This window comes from Triticum aestivum, chromosome 2D (assembly GCF_018294505.1).
Source record: "Triticum aestivum cultivar Chinese Spring chromosome 2D, IWGSC CS RefSeq v2.1, whole genome shotgun sequence".
NCBI classification, from domain to species: Eukaryota; Viridiplantae; Streptophyta; class Magnoliopsida; order Poales; family Poaceae; genus Triticum; species Triticum aestivum.
In genome coordinates, this window is record NC_057799.1 from 192,195,655 (window position 1) to 192,209,625 (window position 13,971).

At 47.1% G+C, this 13,971-nt stretch overlaps 1 protein-coding gene across 1 annotated transcript; it reads right to left on the minus strand.

Moving 5' to 3' along the window:
- Window positions 1-318: 318 nt before the first annotated feature.
- On the minus strand, window positions 319-4,318 carry LOC123052507 (cysteine-rich receptor-like protein kinase 6). Its single transcript, XM_044475716.1, has 7 exons — window positions 3,514-4,318; window positions 2,558-2,698; window positions 2,017-2,147; window positions 1,619-1,865; window positions 1,215-1,452; window positions 940-1,090; window positions 319-838 (listed from the first exon to the last, which is right to left on the minus strand). Exons 1-7 carry the CDS (start codon window positions 4,316-4,318, stop codon window positions 506-508), a joined length of 2,046 nt encoding a protein of 681 aa, XP_044331651.1. The 3' UTR covers window positions 319-505.
- Between the last annotated feature and the right edge of the window lie 9,653 nt (window positions 4,319-13,971).

Here is a 13,971-nt window from a genome sequence, read left to right on the forward strand (position 1 = left end):
ACACACAATATATACAAAAATTTGCGCTTTTAATAAAATGTAAGAATATGCATATGGTAGTGGAATTTTCACAGAAAATACAATTATAATGAAACTGCACTATTTTAATAGTATGTAAGAAATAGGCACGTAATAGTACATTTTCACAAAATTGCAATTTATACAGATATTATAAATTACTTATGTGTATATAATTTTGTATTCACCCAACATCCAAATATACCCATAAAAACAGAGAAAAAAACAGAAGGAAAAACGCACACAAACAGCCTAATAAGAAAACATGTAACGGGCTTTAACCCAACAAGAAATCGACTGACCCAAAATAGGTGTCAATCAAAAAACGTCTAGGCTAATACATGACAGCACACATAACAGGAGAAAAACAACTAGCACACATCTTAGAGCAGCAATCAACGGTTAAAAAAGCCAAAACAGGTGAAAAAGCCATTGCATGTAGAAAGAATGCGAGAGTTCGTTCGGCAAGATTTCAGTGCAACATGTCTTATCTCGGTACAAGCTCCGTGAGCGAAACCTCGTTGGCTGAAACCACCGCCGGCCTGCCACGGCCTTGCGAGGCGCCGTGTCGTGGTTCCGGACCGGCGGTACTTGCCCGGATGCAGAAAGCCGGCTTGGACGGGGCCTGAAGCGAGACGGTGTCGCTGTTAAGGATCGCGTTCGCCCTTGACATCGTAGGCCTATCCGCAGGGCTCTCCTGAACGCACATCAGTCCGATGTGAACGTAGGCGAGTATCTCCTCTTCAGGAGCAGTGCTTCTGCTTGCAAGGGACGGATCAGCTATCTCCAATATCGTTCCCTTGGTCCAATGCTCCCATATCTGCACCAGATGGGTTCAAATGAGTTTTACTGTCGCAAGGGATTTAGAATTTTAGATTATTACGTACAGTACTATTCAGCTAGGGTTTCCTTCCTGCTTACAAGGCTTAAGAGGTCAACGGATTGCTCGGAGTTGTAAGATCCACAGTTTCTTCTTCCTGTTATGATCTCTAAAACCAGAATTCCGAAGCTAAACACGTCTGATTTTGTCGAATAGTGCCCGCGAACAACATATTCAGGTGCCATGTATCCGCTGCAACAAGAGATATGATTACTGATTAGTGGTCTGAAAATATAATATGGTACTAGTAGTATTACTTATTCCTGCAGTCCATGGTGCTTTTTTTATATATCAAAGCATAGTTGACTTCACTTACAACGTTCCAACAACTCTATTCGTGACATCCTTTGATTGATCCCCTTCGAACAGCCTCGCCAAACCGAAGTCTGAAATCTTCGGATTCAAATCTGAGTCTAACAGAACATTGCTTGCTTTGAGGTCTCTGTGGATTATTTTCAACTGAGAATCTTCATGAACGTATTGCAAACCTCGGGCAATCCCATTTATTATCTTGAACCTCTTCCCCCAATCAAGATGCTTGCTCCTCTCAGGATCTATTACGGGAACAAGAAACAGCGACAGGGAGGTTAGTTTTAGTGCCATATATTCTCTCCCATGTTACCTTTTTTTTACGAAAGGTAGCCAATATATTAAGTGGAGTGAAGAATAAATAGAGTACAAGTGGTGGCTACAGGGATCATCTTACAAACTACAGCTCACATTTAAAGATAGTGATGCAATATTCTGAGTATTTACCAAAGAGAATAGTGTCAAGGCTTCTGTTGGGCATGTATTCATAGATAACGAGCTTCTCGTGTTCTTCCAAACAAACGCCGATAAGCCTCACAAGGTTTTTGTGCTGAAGCTTAGCAACCAAAACCAGCTCAGTTTTTAGCTCTGCTATTCCTTGTGCTGAACCTTGTGAGAGTCTCTTCACTGCTATCTCTTGGCCATCAGCAAGGGATCCCTGTAGATTTAGAAGGTGGCATAAGTATTTGACGAAAAACATTACTGATTAGAGGAGTAGAGATGCTGGTAAAATTTGAAGAAAAACATTTTTTAAGGAAGTGCATAGTTTTTTATTTTGTGTGTGTGTGTGGGCATACTACAATTGGTACCTTGTAAACGGCACCAAACCCTCCTTCCCCAAGCTTATTTCCTTCTGAAAAGTTCTCCGTTGCAACTTCCAGTGTTGACAGATCAAGCATGGATAAACTGATGTTTGGAACACTTTCCCAGTTTCCAGAATCTGTCGGAATAAAAGTGTTAAATCCGTCGAACAAACTCCATTTCAGAAGACATTTCATTGTCTGAAATGCGTAATTGTTTACCTTATATTTGTTCAGCTGGCAATTTGACATTTGAATCATATCTAGCTTCATTTTCATATAAACTTGATGGGTTCTTTTTGCAGGAGTTAAATTTACCTATTTTCCATTTTTTGGCTGTGCAGTAGGGCAAAGCACCCGTGCATTTTTTTTCTTTATTAATTTTATAAAGGGCATAAAAATAAACAAGACGTTGTAAAATACTAGATCTTTAGGTGAAAGTAAAAAGAAGCTAAGCTAATTACATGTTTCCTAGCCAATCTTTAAAGAAAACCAAGTTATTTTCCTTCTTTGAGGTCTGCAATTCTTGTTACAGGAGGGAGTAGCTTACATGATTGTGACGGTAATTCTTGTTGTCTTCTCCTCCTCCAGATACAAAAGCAAACTAAAGTGAAAGTCAATGCTGCAGAAACAACGGCCAGTGCAACTGCTAGGACCAGTAGGATGATACTTGGTTTATTTCTTCTCCCTCCTGTAAAATTACACTAGAGTTTAAGCACTTGACAATATGAAATCTGCATATTGATCACAGCAATGAAAAAAGCAGGAACTGAAAAAGGCACAAGAATTGAACGAGAACACAAGTGCGAAGTGGTTTTTCTACTCCCAGGTGTACCCACATCCCCAATGAATAGTAAGTTCAAAAAATAGAAAAGAAAATCCAAAATTTCTGAAATTTTGTGGCAAGAAATATGATCAAAAGTTTTAGGTTCTTGCAAAAGTTAGTCCACAAATAACATTTGCGGAGCTGTCACAAAAATAAAATAAAAAATCAGTGCTCAAAGTTTTGTGCAGTGACCTTTTTTGTTGTTGTTGAGAGCTCCTTGAATGGTATTTGTCGACGAAATTTTGCAAGGACCTAAAATGTTTGATCATGTTTCATGCCACAAAATTTACTTTACCTGGGTGTACTCCCGGGAGTAGCCACACCTTTCCGCACCCTATTACAACCCAAAGAGGCCCTAAACTTCTTTTTTGGGATTTTTTATTCTGTTAAACTCTTTACAAAAATATTTTTGGTTGTGTTGGACGGGTTGGCTATGCGCATCGTGTTATGCAAAGGCCGAACCTTCCCTCGGTGCAATTGTATTATCTTGATTGCATGAAAATGCACTTTATAGTAGAAAACAAGTTATTTCTATGAAAGTGCCTGTCCAACTCCAGTTTATGTAAATCGAAAGAAGTCTCCATCTGAGCTCCACTTTAGTATAAGAGTGTTTTGGACACGATATTATGGGATGGTGGGAGTAGAAATTTCCATAGTTTTTGTAAGAATCTGCAACTCACCTCCATCTCCATCTACGGAGGGAGTCACGCCCGAGGCCGGTGCTGGGAGGTGTAGAAGCGGACTGCCCGAGAATGGTGGATATAGCTCAAACCTGTAGTTGCACCGTAAACCCAGGATCCTTCCTCCCTGCCGCCTGCTGAAGTGCTTCGGCATCACATTTACTATTCCCTCCAGGCAGCTCCGGCAATCGGCCGGTGCCATGTCCGGCGTGCACTGCGCCAGCGCATAGATTCTCGGGGTGCTCACGTCGAAGTCCTCCACCCCTGTGCCAAACTGCGTGGATGAGTTCAGCGCTGCGTAGTCCGAGACGGCAGCAAGGAGAACACCCACGGCGGCGTCGAACGTTGCGGCCTGCGACGTCACGTTCTCCCCATTGGGCATGATGTGCCGTTTGGTATTGTCGATGGAAGTCAGGAAGTTCTGGTTGGAGAAGCGGAGGAAGCAGGGGTCGTAGTAGATGGTCACGTCCATGTTGTACGGGCACACCTGCTGCGCGTCCCGGAAGGCGTTGGCAACGCAGTCGCCGCAGGCGGAGGCGTTGGTGGTGTCGCCACGGCAGAGCGAGAGCGCGTACACGATGTCCGGGACGGCGCCTACGGCGGCGGTAGCGAAGAGGGTGGGAGATGAGGATGATTCGGTGGGGAGGGTGGAGGAGAGCTGGTTTAGGTTTGATTGGAAGGCGCCGTTCGCCGTGTAGTTCCGGCTGTTGTCGCATTCTTGCCACAGCACGTCGCCGGAGGCGACCTGTGCAAGGAAGGGGACGAGGAGGATGGAGACGTAGCAGCAGAGTTTGTGGGAGATCATGGTGGGAAGTGGGCTACTGGTGGTGGTGTGGGCTGAGTTAGAGACAGGAAGATGAGGGAAAACGAGTGTTTTGGCAAGTTGGCTTGGTGTTAGATCGGGTCACAATGTGTTTCATTTTTCTTTTGATGTTAGATCGGGTCACAGTTTGATTCGAACAAAGGCTACCTGTCGTACTACTTCAGAAAAAAAAAATCATTTATTATAACAGGCAGGCCTAAGCATGTATGGAATATTTTCAGAGGAATACTATGAAGGAGATGAAATCTTGGCATCTGTGGCAAGTATCAACGTCAAAGAATCAAGAATCGGATTCTCTGATCTTTTCTCCTGCGCGCATGCCAGGCAGGTAGATGGATCGGTGATAAATTTTGAAAGAGTAGTGTCTCCGGCTTTTTCTGGTTTTTTATTTTTGGGCTTGTTGAGCTGTTCAAACGGAAATCTTGGACCAAAACATTATGTCTCCAAAATGACGTGCCTGAAACATGCATTAAACAAAAGGTTATTTGACAATATATCAGAATAAAATTCTATATATATATAGGGTTAAAACGTTTATTGAGATGGCTCACGCTCATCGCCCGCCATTACGCCCATATCCCGCTCCATTAGTTGGACGTTGGCCACGCTCAAGCATGGCATCCCTGTGGTACCGGCACAGCCGCCGTGCATCCTGAAAGGCCAGAGCTACGCAGGCGATGCAGGTGCCCGATGAATTGACGACGTCTGGAAGGCAGTGGCAGTAGGCAGACACAGCGACCTGGTCGACAAGGGCATGGGCGCGGGCGGGGCATGATGCATTTACCAGCTCAGTGGCGAGCGTGGCAGGGATAAGCCGTAGGTTGGCCTTGGAAGTGCTATTGGGAGCGTAGCGGCCTTGCGTCCCGCAGGAGTGACCGCCGGGCAAGCTGTGGTTGGTGGCAGCAAGCGCGTGCAGAGGCGTGAACACGGCTAGCAGGAGGATGACAGCTGCGTGAGGCATGAGGGGCTGGGGGAGAAATGGCTTGCGCCGACGCCGTGTTCTGCATATAGCATGTATAAGAAACACAACCCCTTTTTTTCTTGAGAATCTTAAGACGGTCCCCATCGATGTGAGCCTGTACTTGGTAAGATCTAATGGCTAATATTCCTCTTACCTACCTGGCAAGATGCCACGATCATGTAGGGCTGGTATCGAATTTACACTTCTGCAAACAAGGAAATAACTTATAACACCATTAAAACACAAAAGTAGGAAAGAAAAGGTTTAACAATGAGAGCTAATATTATATCTGCCTTCCAATTTTGGTCGGTTAGAGCATCTACAGCCTGTGGGCAGTGCCGGGACACCCTTTATATCATATTCATGCAAGTCGATCATGCGATACAAATTGTCCCAATTAAACAGTTCGAAACAAAGTAAAACGAATCATAATTCAACAATCCGGATATGTCAAAATGAAATCAATGTCCAAACGATGGATCACTCGTTGGCTGGTCGGATCACTCGCCGGACGCCATCCATGCCGCCTGCTTCGAGGCCATCTTTGCGTCCTGCTCCGCCTGCATCCGGGCCACATGCTGCGCTGCTGCCATAGCCGCCCTCCCTGCCTCGTACTCCCTATGGTCGTAATCTCCTTCTTCTTCTCCGCAAACCACTTATTCGCATGCTCATCCAAGAGGGTTTTGTCCACCAACATGATCTTTGCATCCTCCGTGTCCTGTGCGAGTTGCAACCTCTCCTTCTCAAGCTCTCTACAAATGTCTTGGTCTTCTTGAGCTCACATTTGACCGCCGCCTCTTACTTCTCCAACTCGATCTTCTCCCTCTCAATTTCCAGCTTTTTCTCCACCCTCTTTTGGTCCCAATCCTTCCTCTTCTTTTGCGCATCCAACAGGAGCTTGTACCTCTTCTCTTTCTTGTTCCCCCTCACCGAAAAAATGCCCGTCCCAATACTTGTTCCCCTTTTGCTCCGTGCCGCATATTGGATTCATTATTTGGTCAACCAAGCTTTGACCAACAAAATATCCTCAAAAGTTGCCTTTGTCGTCTTTGCCTTCTTCTTCTTCTTACTCGGATTGGGATTTGATGTTGTCCCAACTTCAAATGAAGGACCGGTTGGATCCCCCAATTCGTACTCCATTTGAGTCGGACCTTGATTATCATTGATCATGTCGGACATGAACAACTCCTAAATGACCAAGCATTCATCAAGTGCGAAATGAACTAGTTGTATATGCAAAACATTGAACATGGCCTATACAAAGTTGATCGGACAGGAGCAACAAGAACATACCAAGTTGAAAGGATCGATATAGTTGACTAGAGGGGGGGTGAATAGGCAACTAACAATTTTTAGCTTTTCTTTACCAAATTAAACTTTGCATCAAAGTAGGTTGTCTAGATATGCAACTAGGTGAGCAACCTATATTATGCAACAACCACAAGCACACAAGCAAGCAAAGGATGCAACACAAATAAACTTGCACAAGTAAAGGGATGAGATAACCAAGAGTGGAGCCGGTGGAGACGAGGATGTGTTACCGAAGTTCCTTCCTTTGAAGGAAAGTACGTCTCCGTTAGAGCGGTGTGGAGGCACAATGCTCCCCAAGAAGCCACTAGGGCCACCGTATTCTCCTCACACCCTCACACAATGCGAGATGCCGTGATTCCACTATTGGTGCCCTTGGAGGCGGCGACCGAACCTTTACAAACAAGGTTGGGGCAATCTCCACAACTTAATTGGAGGCTCCCAACGACACCACGAAGCTTCACCACAATGGACTATGGCTCCGCGGTGACCTCAACCGTCTAGGGCGCTCAAACACCCAAGAGTAACAAGATCCGCTAGGGATTAGTGGGGGAATCAAATTTCTCTTGGTGGAAGTGTAGATCGGGGCCTTCTCAACCAATCCCAAGCAAATCAACAAGTTTGATTGGCTAGGGAGAGAGATCGGGCGGAAATGGAGCTTGGAGCAACAATGGAGCTTGTGGAGGAAGAGGTAAGTCAACTTCAGAGAAGAAGACTCCTTTTATAGAGGGGGGAACAATCCAACCGTTACGTACCCCCCCCCCCCAAACAGCCCCGCAGAGGGCGGTACTACCGCAGGTGTGGGCGGTACTACCGCTGCGGCCAGCGGTACTACCGCTCCCCCTCGCGGTACTGTCGTGCAGTCTGGGAGGGCTGGCGAGAGAGCAGGAGTTGGACCTAGTGCGGTACTGCCGCGGTGGTAGGGCGGTACTACCGCACTACTGCCGCTGCTTAGTGCCGCACAATTCGACACGAGAAGCGACCCCCTCGAGTCGACGCGGTAGGGGCCTGGTACCGTAGCGGTACTATGGCTGAGGACCCACCGGCGGTACTACCGCTGCCGAGCGGTACTGCCGCCTGTGACTCCTAAGTGGTACTACCGCTGGGCACCGCGGTACTACCGCTGGAACCAAAACGAACTCAAGAGGAATGGGAATGGAACCTCCATCGAAGCGGGAAGGCTTAGAGGGTGTGAGAAGGATGTGTACGTGTTGATTCCACCCTAGCCTTACCAAAGCGGACCCCCTCTTGATAGTACGGTGACTCCTACGGAACTAGTTCACCAAAATAGAAACGAAGAGCTACACCGTCTTGAATAACACTCCGAGGGGAAAGAAATCGTCTCGTGCCAAAGGATGAATCTCTGAAATGCTCAAAGCACACGATTAGTCCGCAAACATGTTGTCATCAATCGCCAAAACTACATCTAAAGAGATATGTCTTAACAATCTCCCCCTTTTTGGTGGATTGATGACAACCAGGGATTTGCACAAGGATACGACATGAAAGTGAAGATACTTAGAACTACAAAATATAGACGGGCTCCCCCTGAATGTGTGCACCTAGTTAGTAGTGCCTTTGGAATGCAAGACACACACATTAGGATCATCACTCCCCCTATATTTTATAGTCCAACAACCTAAGCATAGGATACATGAGAGCAGGGTATATAACAGGATAAGCAAGCAACTCATAAGATACCAAAGTACTAGATAGACATAGATAAAGATAAGGTAGCATATGTCTCACACCATATGTCTGGAACTTAGGTCTCACTGGCACAAAACCAAACAAAGCAAATGGCGAGAAAACACAACGACGCCACAAAGAAACGACGACACCACAAAGCACAAATCCCACAAAGCACAAATCCCTAAACTCTCTCCCCCTTTGGCGTCGAGACACCAAAAGGACAGAGCGTTTCTACGGCTCCAGGTGATAGAAAACTGAGGAGCTCTCTTATCACATCCTGGCGGGGTCATCCGCACTGCCATCCTCAGTCGGAAACTGCTCGGTGTCTGAATCGGTCCACGGACAGTGCAGCTGAGTCCATTCCTCCTCCTCAGTGATCTGCCCCTTAGAACCGCTGGCAACGGTCGCACCCAACTGACGCATGAGCTCCTTGTGACGCCCCCTGGCCTGCTTCTCAGCCACATGAGTCATGTACTGACCATGAGACTCCATGCAGAAGAGCTTCTTCATCTTGCGCTTGAGCTTCTTTGCCCAAGAGGGCCCTGCTCCAGAAGGCTCATAGTCCTCATCGTCCTCATCGACCTCAGCCTCGCCCTCGGTCTCCATGTCAGCAGCAGTAGGTGGACCCCCAGATTTAGGAGCCGGGGTGCCCCAATTGTCCTTCTTCCTCAGATGCTTGATCTCATGAGAAACCAATTCTCCAGTTTCCAGCATAACCTTGCGATAGACATGTGCCCAGGCCTTCTCAATGAGCAACATGATGAACGGACCATAGATCGGGCACTTGCGCTCAGAAACGGCAGAAAGAAGTTCAGACCACATAACATGAGAAATGTCCAGGGACTCGCCAGTGTTTGCTTCCTTCTCATGCTGGCAGAAGAGAAGCATGTCCACGAGATAGGAGTGGACCATATCCAGATTCCCGATGCGAGGGAAGAGAGTCTCTCGGAAGACACGATGAAGGATGTCCAGAAAGGTAGACAGCTCATAGGTTTCCTTCTTAGTCATAGGGTGAACCTTCACAGAACAGTAGGGCCAGAGGGCTTGCTTGTGAGTGGAGGAAGCATTGCGGTGAGGATGGAAGCCGACTGGAGTCTCAAGCCCGTGATCTTCCACCCCAAGTAACTCCATGAAGGCCTTCCACTTGACAGAAAGCAACTTGCCATTTGTCATCCAAGTCAGAGTCCTTTCTGCATTAGTTCCAAGATGGACAGTAGCATAGAATTGAGCCACCAAATCTGCATCAAAATCCTTGTTGAACTGCATGATTCTGAGAATGTTCAGCTGAGAACACATCTGAAGGGCTTCGCCAAAGTACTCAAGGTCCTTCTCCATAGCATCTGTGTCGATGGAGCGTACATCAACATAGAGATTCTTCTTAGCCTTGATCACATCAAAGTAGATGGCAAACTGAAAGCGGTTCCAGAACGGGCGGTTGACCAAATTGGGTTCTTGGTCTTCCGCATAGGGGTTGCGGCGACGCCTTTCCCAGAACTCCTTGGCAGTCAACTCAGTCACAGTCTTGCCCCTTGGCTTCGGCCTGTTGGCAGATTTCTTCTGGATTTGAGGCGGAGGTGGAGCACTTGAGGAAGCACCCCCTGACTCAGAGGTGCGGTAGCGCTTTGACGTTGCATGTCCGGGATTGACACGGCGGACTTGCTGCTCAGGATGTTCATCACCTGGAACCAAACACACGAGCAGAAGAACCAACACGAAAGAAAGAGCATAAGCCTCCAAACAAAACAACATGGATCAAAAAGTGGTAGGAAAAAGATGGAATTGGGCATGCAGCGGTAGTACCGCGACCTAACGGCGGCAGTACCGCGCAAGCGGTAGTATCGCGCGAGGTGGGCGGCAGTACCGCTCTAGCCGAGGAACGGCGATTCCTTACTGCCGTGAACAGATCCGGCACTACCGGGGATGCCAAATTCAAAAATAAACCTACCAAACCTTAATCCAACCAGCCTAGAAGCCCTCTCCATCCTACTCAAGCCTCGACTTAGCCAAAAATCAAGAAGAACAATGCCTATTACCCCTAACAACTAGATGTGAGATCTAGGCAAAGAGAGAACGGGAAAGGGGGCAATACCGGCACCCATGGCAAGAGGATGCGGTGGGGATCGACTCCACCGGAAGAAATGGAGAGGGACGGCACGAGGCCGGTGACCGGCCGAAGCCCTCCCGCGGCGAGACGTCGCTGGAGCGACGAAGAGGACGGGCGAGTGGAGCGAATGGGTATGGGGGAGAAAAACAACTCCCCCTGCCCCGACATAACCCCCCATCGCCCGCCCCGCAGCGGTAGTACCACTGGGGTGGGCGGTAGTACTGCTTGACGACCATAAGCGGTAGTACCGCACACCCAGCGGTAGTACCGCTCAGCCGCAAAAAGGCTGGTCAACAAGGCTAAGCTCAAGAAAAGAAACCGACAAAAAATAAAACGAGGGCAAACACACACACACAAAACCAGCACAAGGGGACGAGAAGCACAAGCCTCTCCAAGAGAGGGCGGTGGCCAAGGCCACCTATGTTTGAGTCCGGAGGTATGGCGCCGTGAAGATTTTAACCTTGGGCCCATGACCAAAACTCATCTTTGAAGCACAAGTACCATCAAAAATGGCTAAAGTGAAAGAGGTTGATTAGTTTATGCATAATGGGGGAGGGAGAGTTCATTGAGAGAACAACACTCCCCCTATGTCCATGCCTACACCTAAACAAGACAACAAGTTGAGTATGGTGGGGTGTGCAAGGGTTCAAGTCACATTGCTCGAATCAATGATATTTAGCTCATGCCTTAACTCGCGAAATCTTGCTTCATCCAAGGGCTTCTTGAAAATATCTGTAAGGTTATCATGAGTGTTGACATAGTTGAGCTTGATCTCCCCTCGCCTAATATGATCCCGGATGAAGTGATACCGAATCTCAATATGCTTCGTCTTGAAGTGTTGCACCGGGTTGAGAGAAATCTTGATGGCACTTTCATTGTCACACCAAAGAGGCACTTTGTCACAAATGATAACGTAATCCTTTAAAGTTTGCCTCATCCATAAGAGTTGTGCACAACAACTACCGGCCGCCACATACTCCGCTTCGGTGGACGAGAGAGACACACAACTTTGCTTCTTGGAAGACCAACTCACCAAAGAGCAACCAAGAAATTGGCACCCTCTGGAAGTGGACTTCCTATCCACTTTGTCTCCCGCCCAATCGGAGTCCGAATATCCTACAAGCTTGAAGTTTGCTCCTCTTGGGTACCATAAGCCAAAGTTTGGGGTATGAGCCAAATATCGAAAGATTCGCTTGACCGCCACAAAGTGGCTTTCCTTAGGTGCGGCTTGAAACCGTGCACAAATCCCCACACTCAACATGATATCCGGTCTAGATGCACAAAGGTAAAGCAAGGAGCCAATCATGGAGCGATATACCTTTTGATCCACCGCTTTACCATTGGGATCAATGTCAAGTTGGCACTTGGTGGGCATTGGAGTGGAAGCCGGCTTGACATCACTTAGCTTGAATCTCTTAAGCATGTCTTGAGTGTATTTGGCTTGGTTGATGAAGGTTCCTTCTCTTCTTTGCTTCACTTCGAACCCGAGGAAGAACTTCAACTCTCCCATGGAAGACATCTTGAACTTTGAGGTCATGAGAGTGGCAAATTCCTCATTGAAAGCTTTGTTAGGGGAACCAAAGATAATATCATCAACATATAGTTGGCACACAAACAACTCCCCTTTGACCTTCTTAGTAAAAAGAGTGGGGTCGATTAGCCCAACTTCAAATCCACGATCTTATAACAACTCGGTAAGGTGGTCATACCACGCACGTGGGCTTGTTTAAGGCCATAGAGTGCCTTATCGAGTTGATACACATGATTGGGAAAGTAGGGATCCTCGGACCCGGGGGGTTGTTTGAAATAGACCAACTCATTAATGGGACCATTAAGAAAAGCACTCTTCACATCCATTTGTTGCAACTTAAAGTTATGATGAGAAGCATAGGCAATTAACATGCGAATGGACTCAAGGCGAGCAACGGGAGCAAAGGTTTCACCGTAGTTGATACCCTCGACTTGGGAGTAGCCTTGTGCCACCAAACGAGCCTTGTTGCGAATGATAGTTCCATGAGCATCTTGCTTGTTCTTGAATATCCACTTGGTCCCAATGACATTATGGTTCCCCGTTGGCCTTGGCACCAATCTCCACACCTTGTTGTGCTCGAAGTTGTTGAGTTCTTCATGCATTGCATTGAGCCAATCCGGATCCTCGAGCGCTTCATAAACCTTTTGGGGTTTCACACAAGAGACAAACACATGATGTTCACAATAGTTTGCTAATTGTTTACGAGTGCTTACCCCCTTAGTTAAGCTTCCAAGCACATTCTCCATGATGTGCCCTTTGGTGGTGAGCTTGGAAGCAATCTTGGCGGCACGACGCTCCAATTCCTCCTCGGAAGTGAGATGAGGAGAGGAAACTTGATCATCTTGAGCTTGCTCTTGATCTTGAACTTGCTCGGTGGTGAGAACTTGACCTTGGGCATCATGTGGTGGTTCACCACCATCTTGAGGGTGATCTTGCCCTTGATCTTGTTCATTTGGTTGAGGGACTTCACTATGTTCTTTGGAAGCGTGTGGGTCTTGGGTTGGTGATGGTTCCACTTGAGTGGAACATTGTCCTTCTCCTTCGGCCACAAGGGGTTTCTCAATGGGTAGGATATGACCAACACCCATTCTTCTTATGGCTTGGGGAGGAATTTCATCACCTACATCACAAGTACCACTTTGCTCCACTTGGGAGCCGTTATTCTCATCAAACTCCACGTTACACGTTTCCTCAATAAGTCCCGTGGACTTATTGAGAACATGGTAAGCATGAGAGTTTGTAGCATAACCAACAAATATGCCCTCATAAGCTCTAGCCTCAAATTTAGACAAACGGACACCTTTCTTGAGAATGAAACACTTACACCCGAACACCCGGAAGTACTTGAGGTTGGGCTTGTTGCCGGTGAGTATCTCATATGGAGTCTTGTTCAAGCCTTTGCGGAGGTAGAGCCGATTAGATGCATGACACGCGGTGTTGATGGCTTCGGCCCAAAAGTTGTAGGGAGACTTGGACTACGCCATCATGGTCCTTGTCGCATCCATCAACGTCCGGTTCTTCCTCTCCGCTACACCATTTTGTTGAGGGGTGTATGGTGCGGAATATTGATGCTTGATCCCCTCATCACTAAGAAACTCATCCAAGGTGTAGTTCTTGAACTCAGTGCCGTTGTCACTTCTTATAGTCAAGATCTTTGCATTGTGTTGACGTTGGGCTTCATTTGCAAAGTCAATGACGGTTTGTTGGGTCTCGCTCTTCCTCTTGAAGAAATATACCCAAGTGTATCTTGAATAATCATCCACAATCACCAAGCAATACTTTCTACCCCCAAGACTATCAAAAGATGGAGGCCCAAAGAGATCCATGTGAAGGAGCTCCAAAGGCCTCTTCGAGTAAATGATAGTCGTGGGAGGGTGAGACTTCTCATGTAGTTTCCCTTCGATACAAGCACTGCAAGCACGATCTTTAGCAAAGCTAACATTAGTTAGTCCACGGACATGGTCCCCCTTGAGAAGCCTTTGCAAAGATCTCATATTGACATGGGCTAGGCGGCGGTGCCAAAGCCATCCCACGTCAAC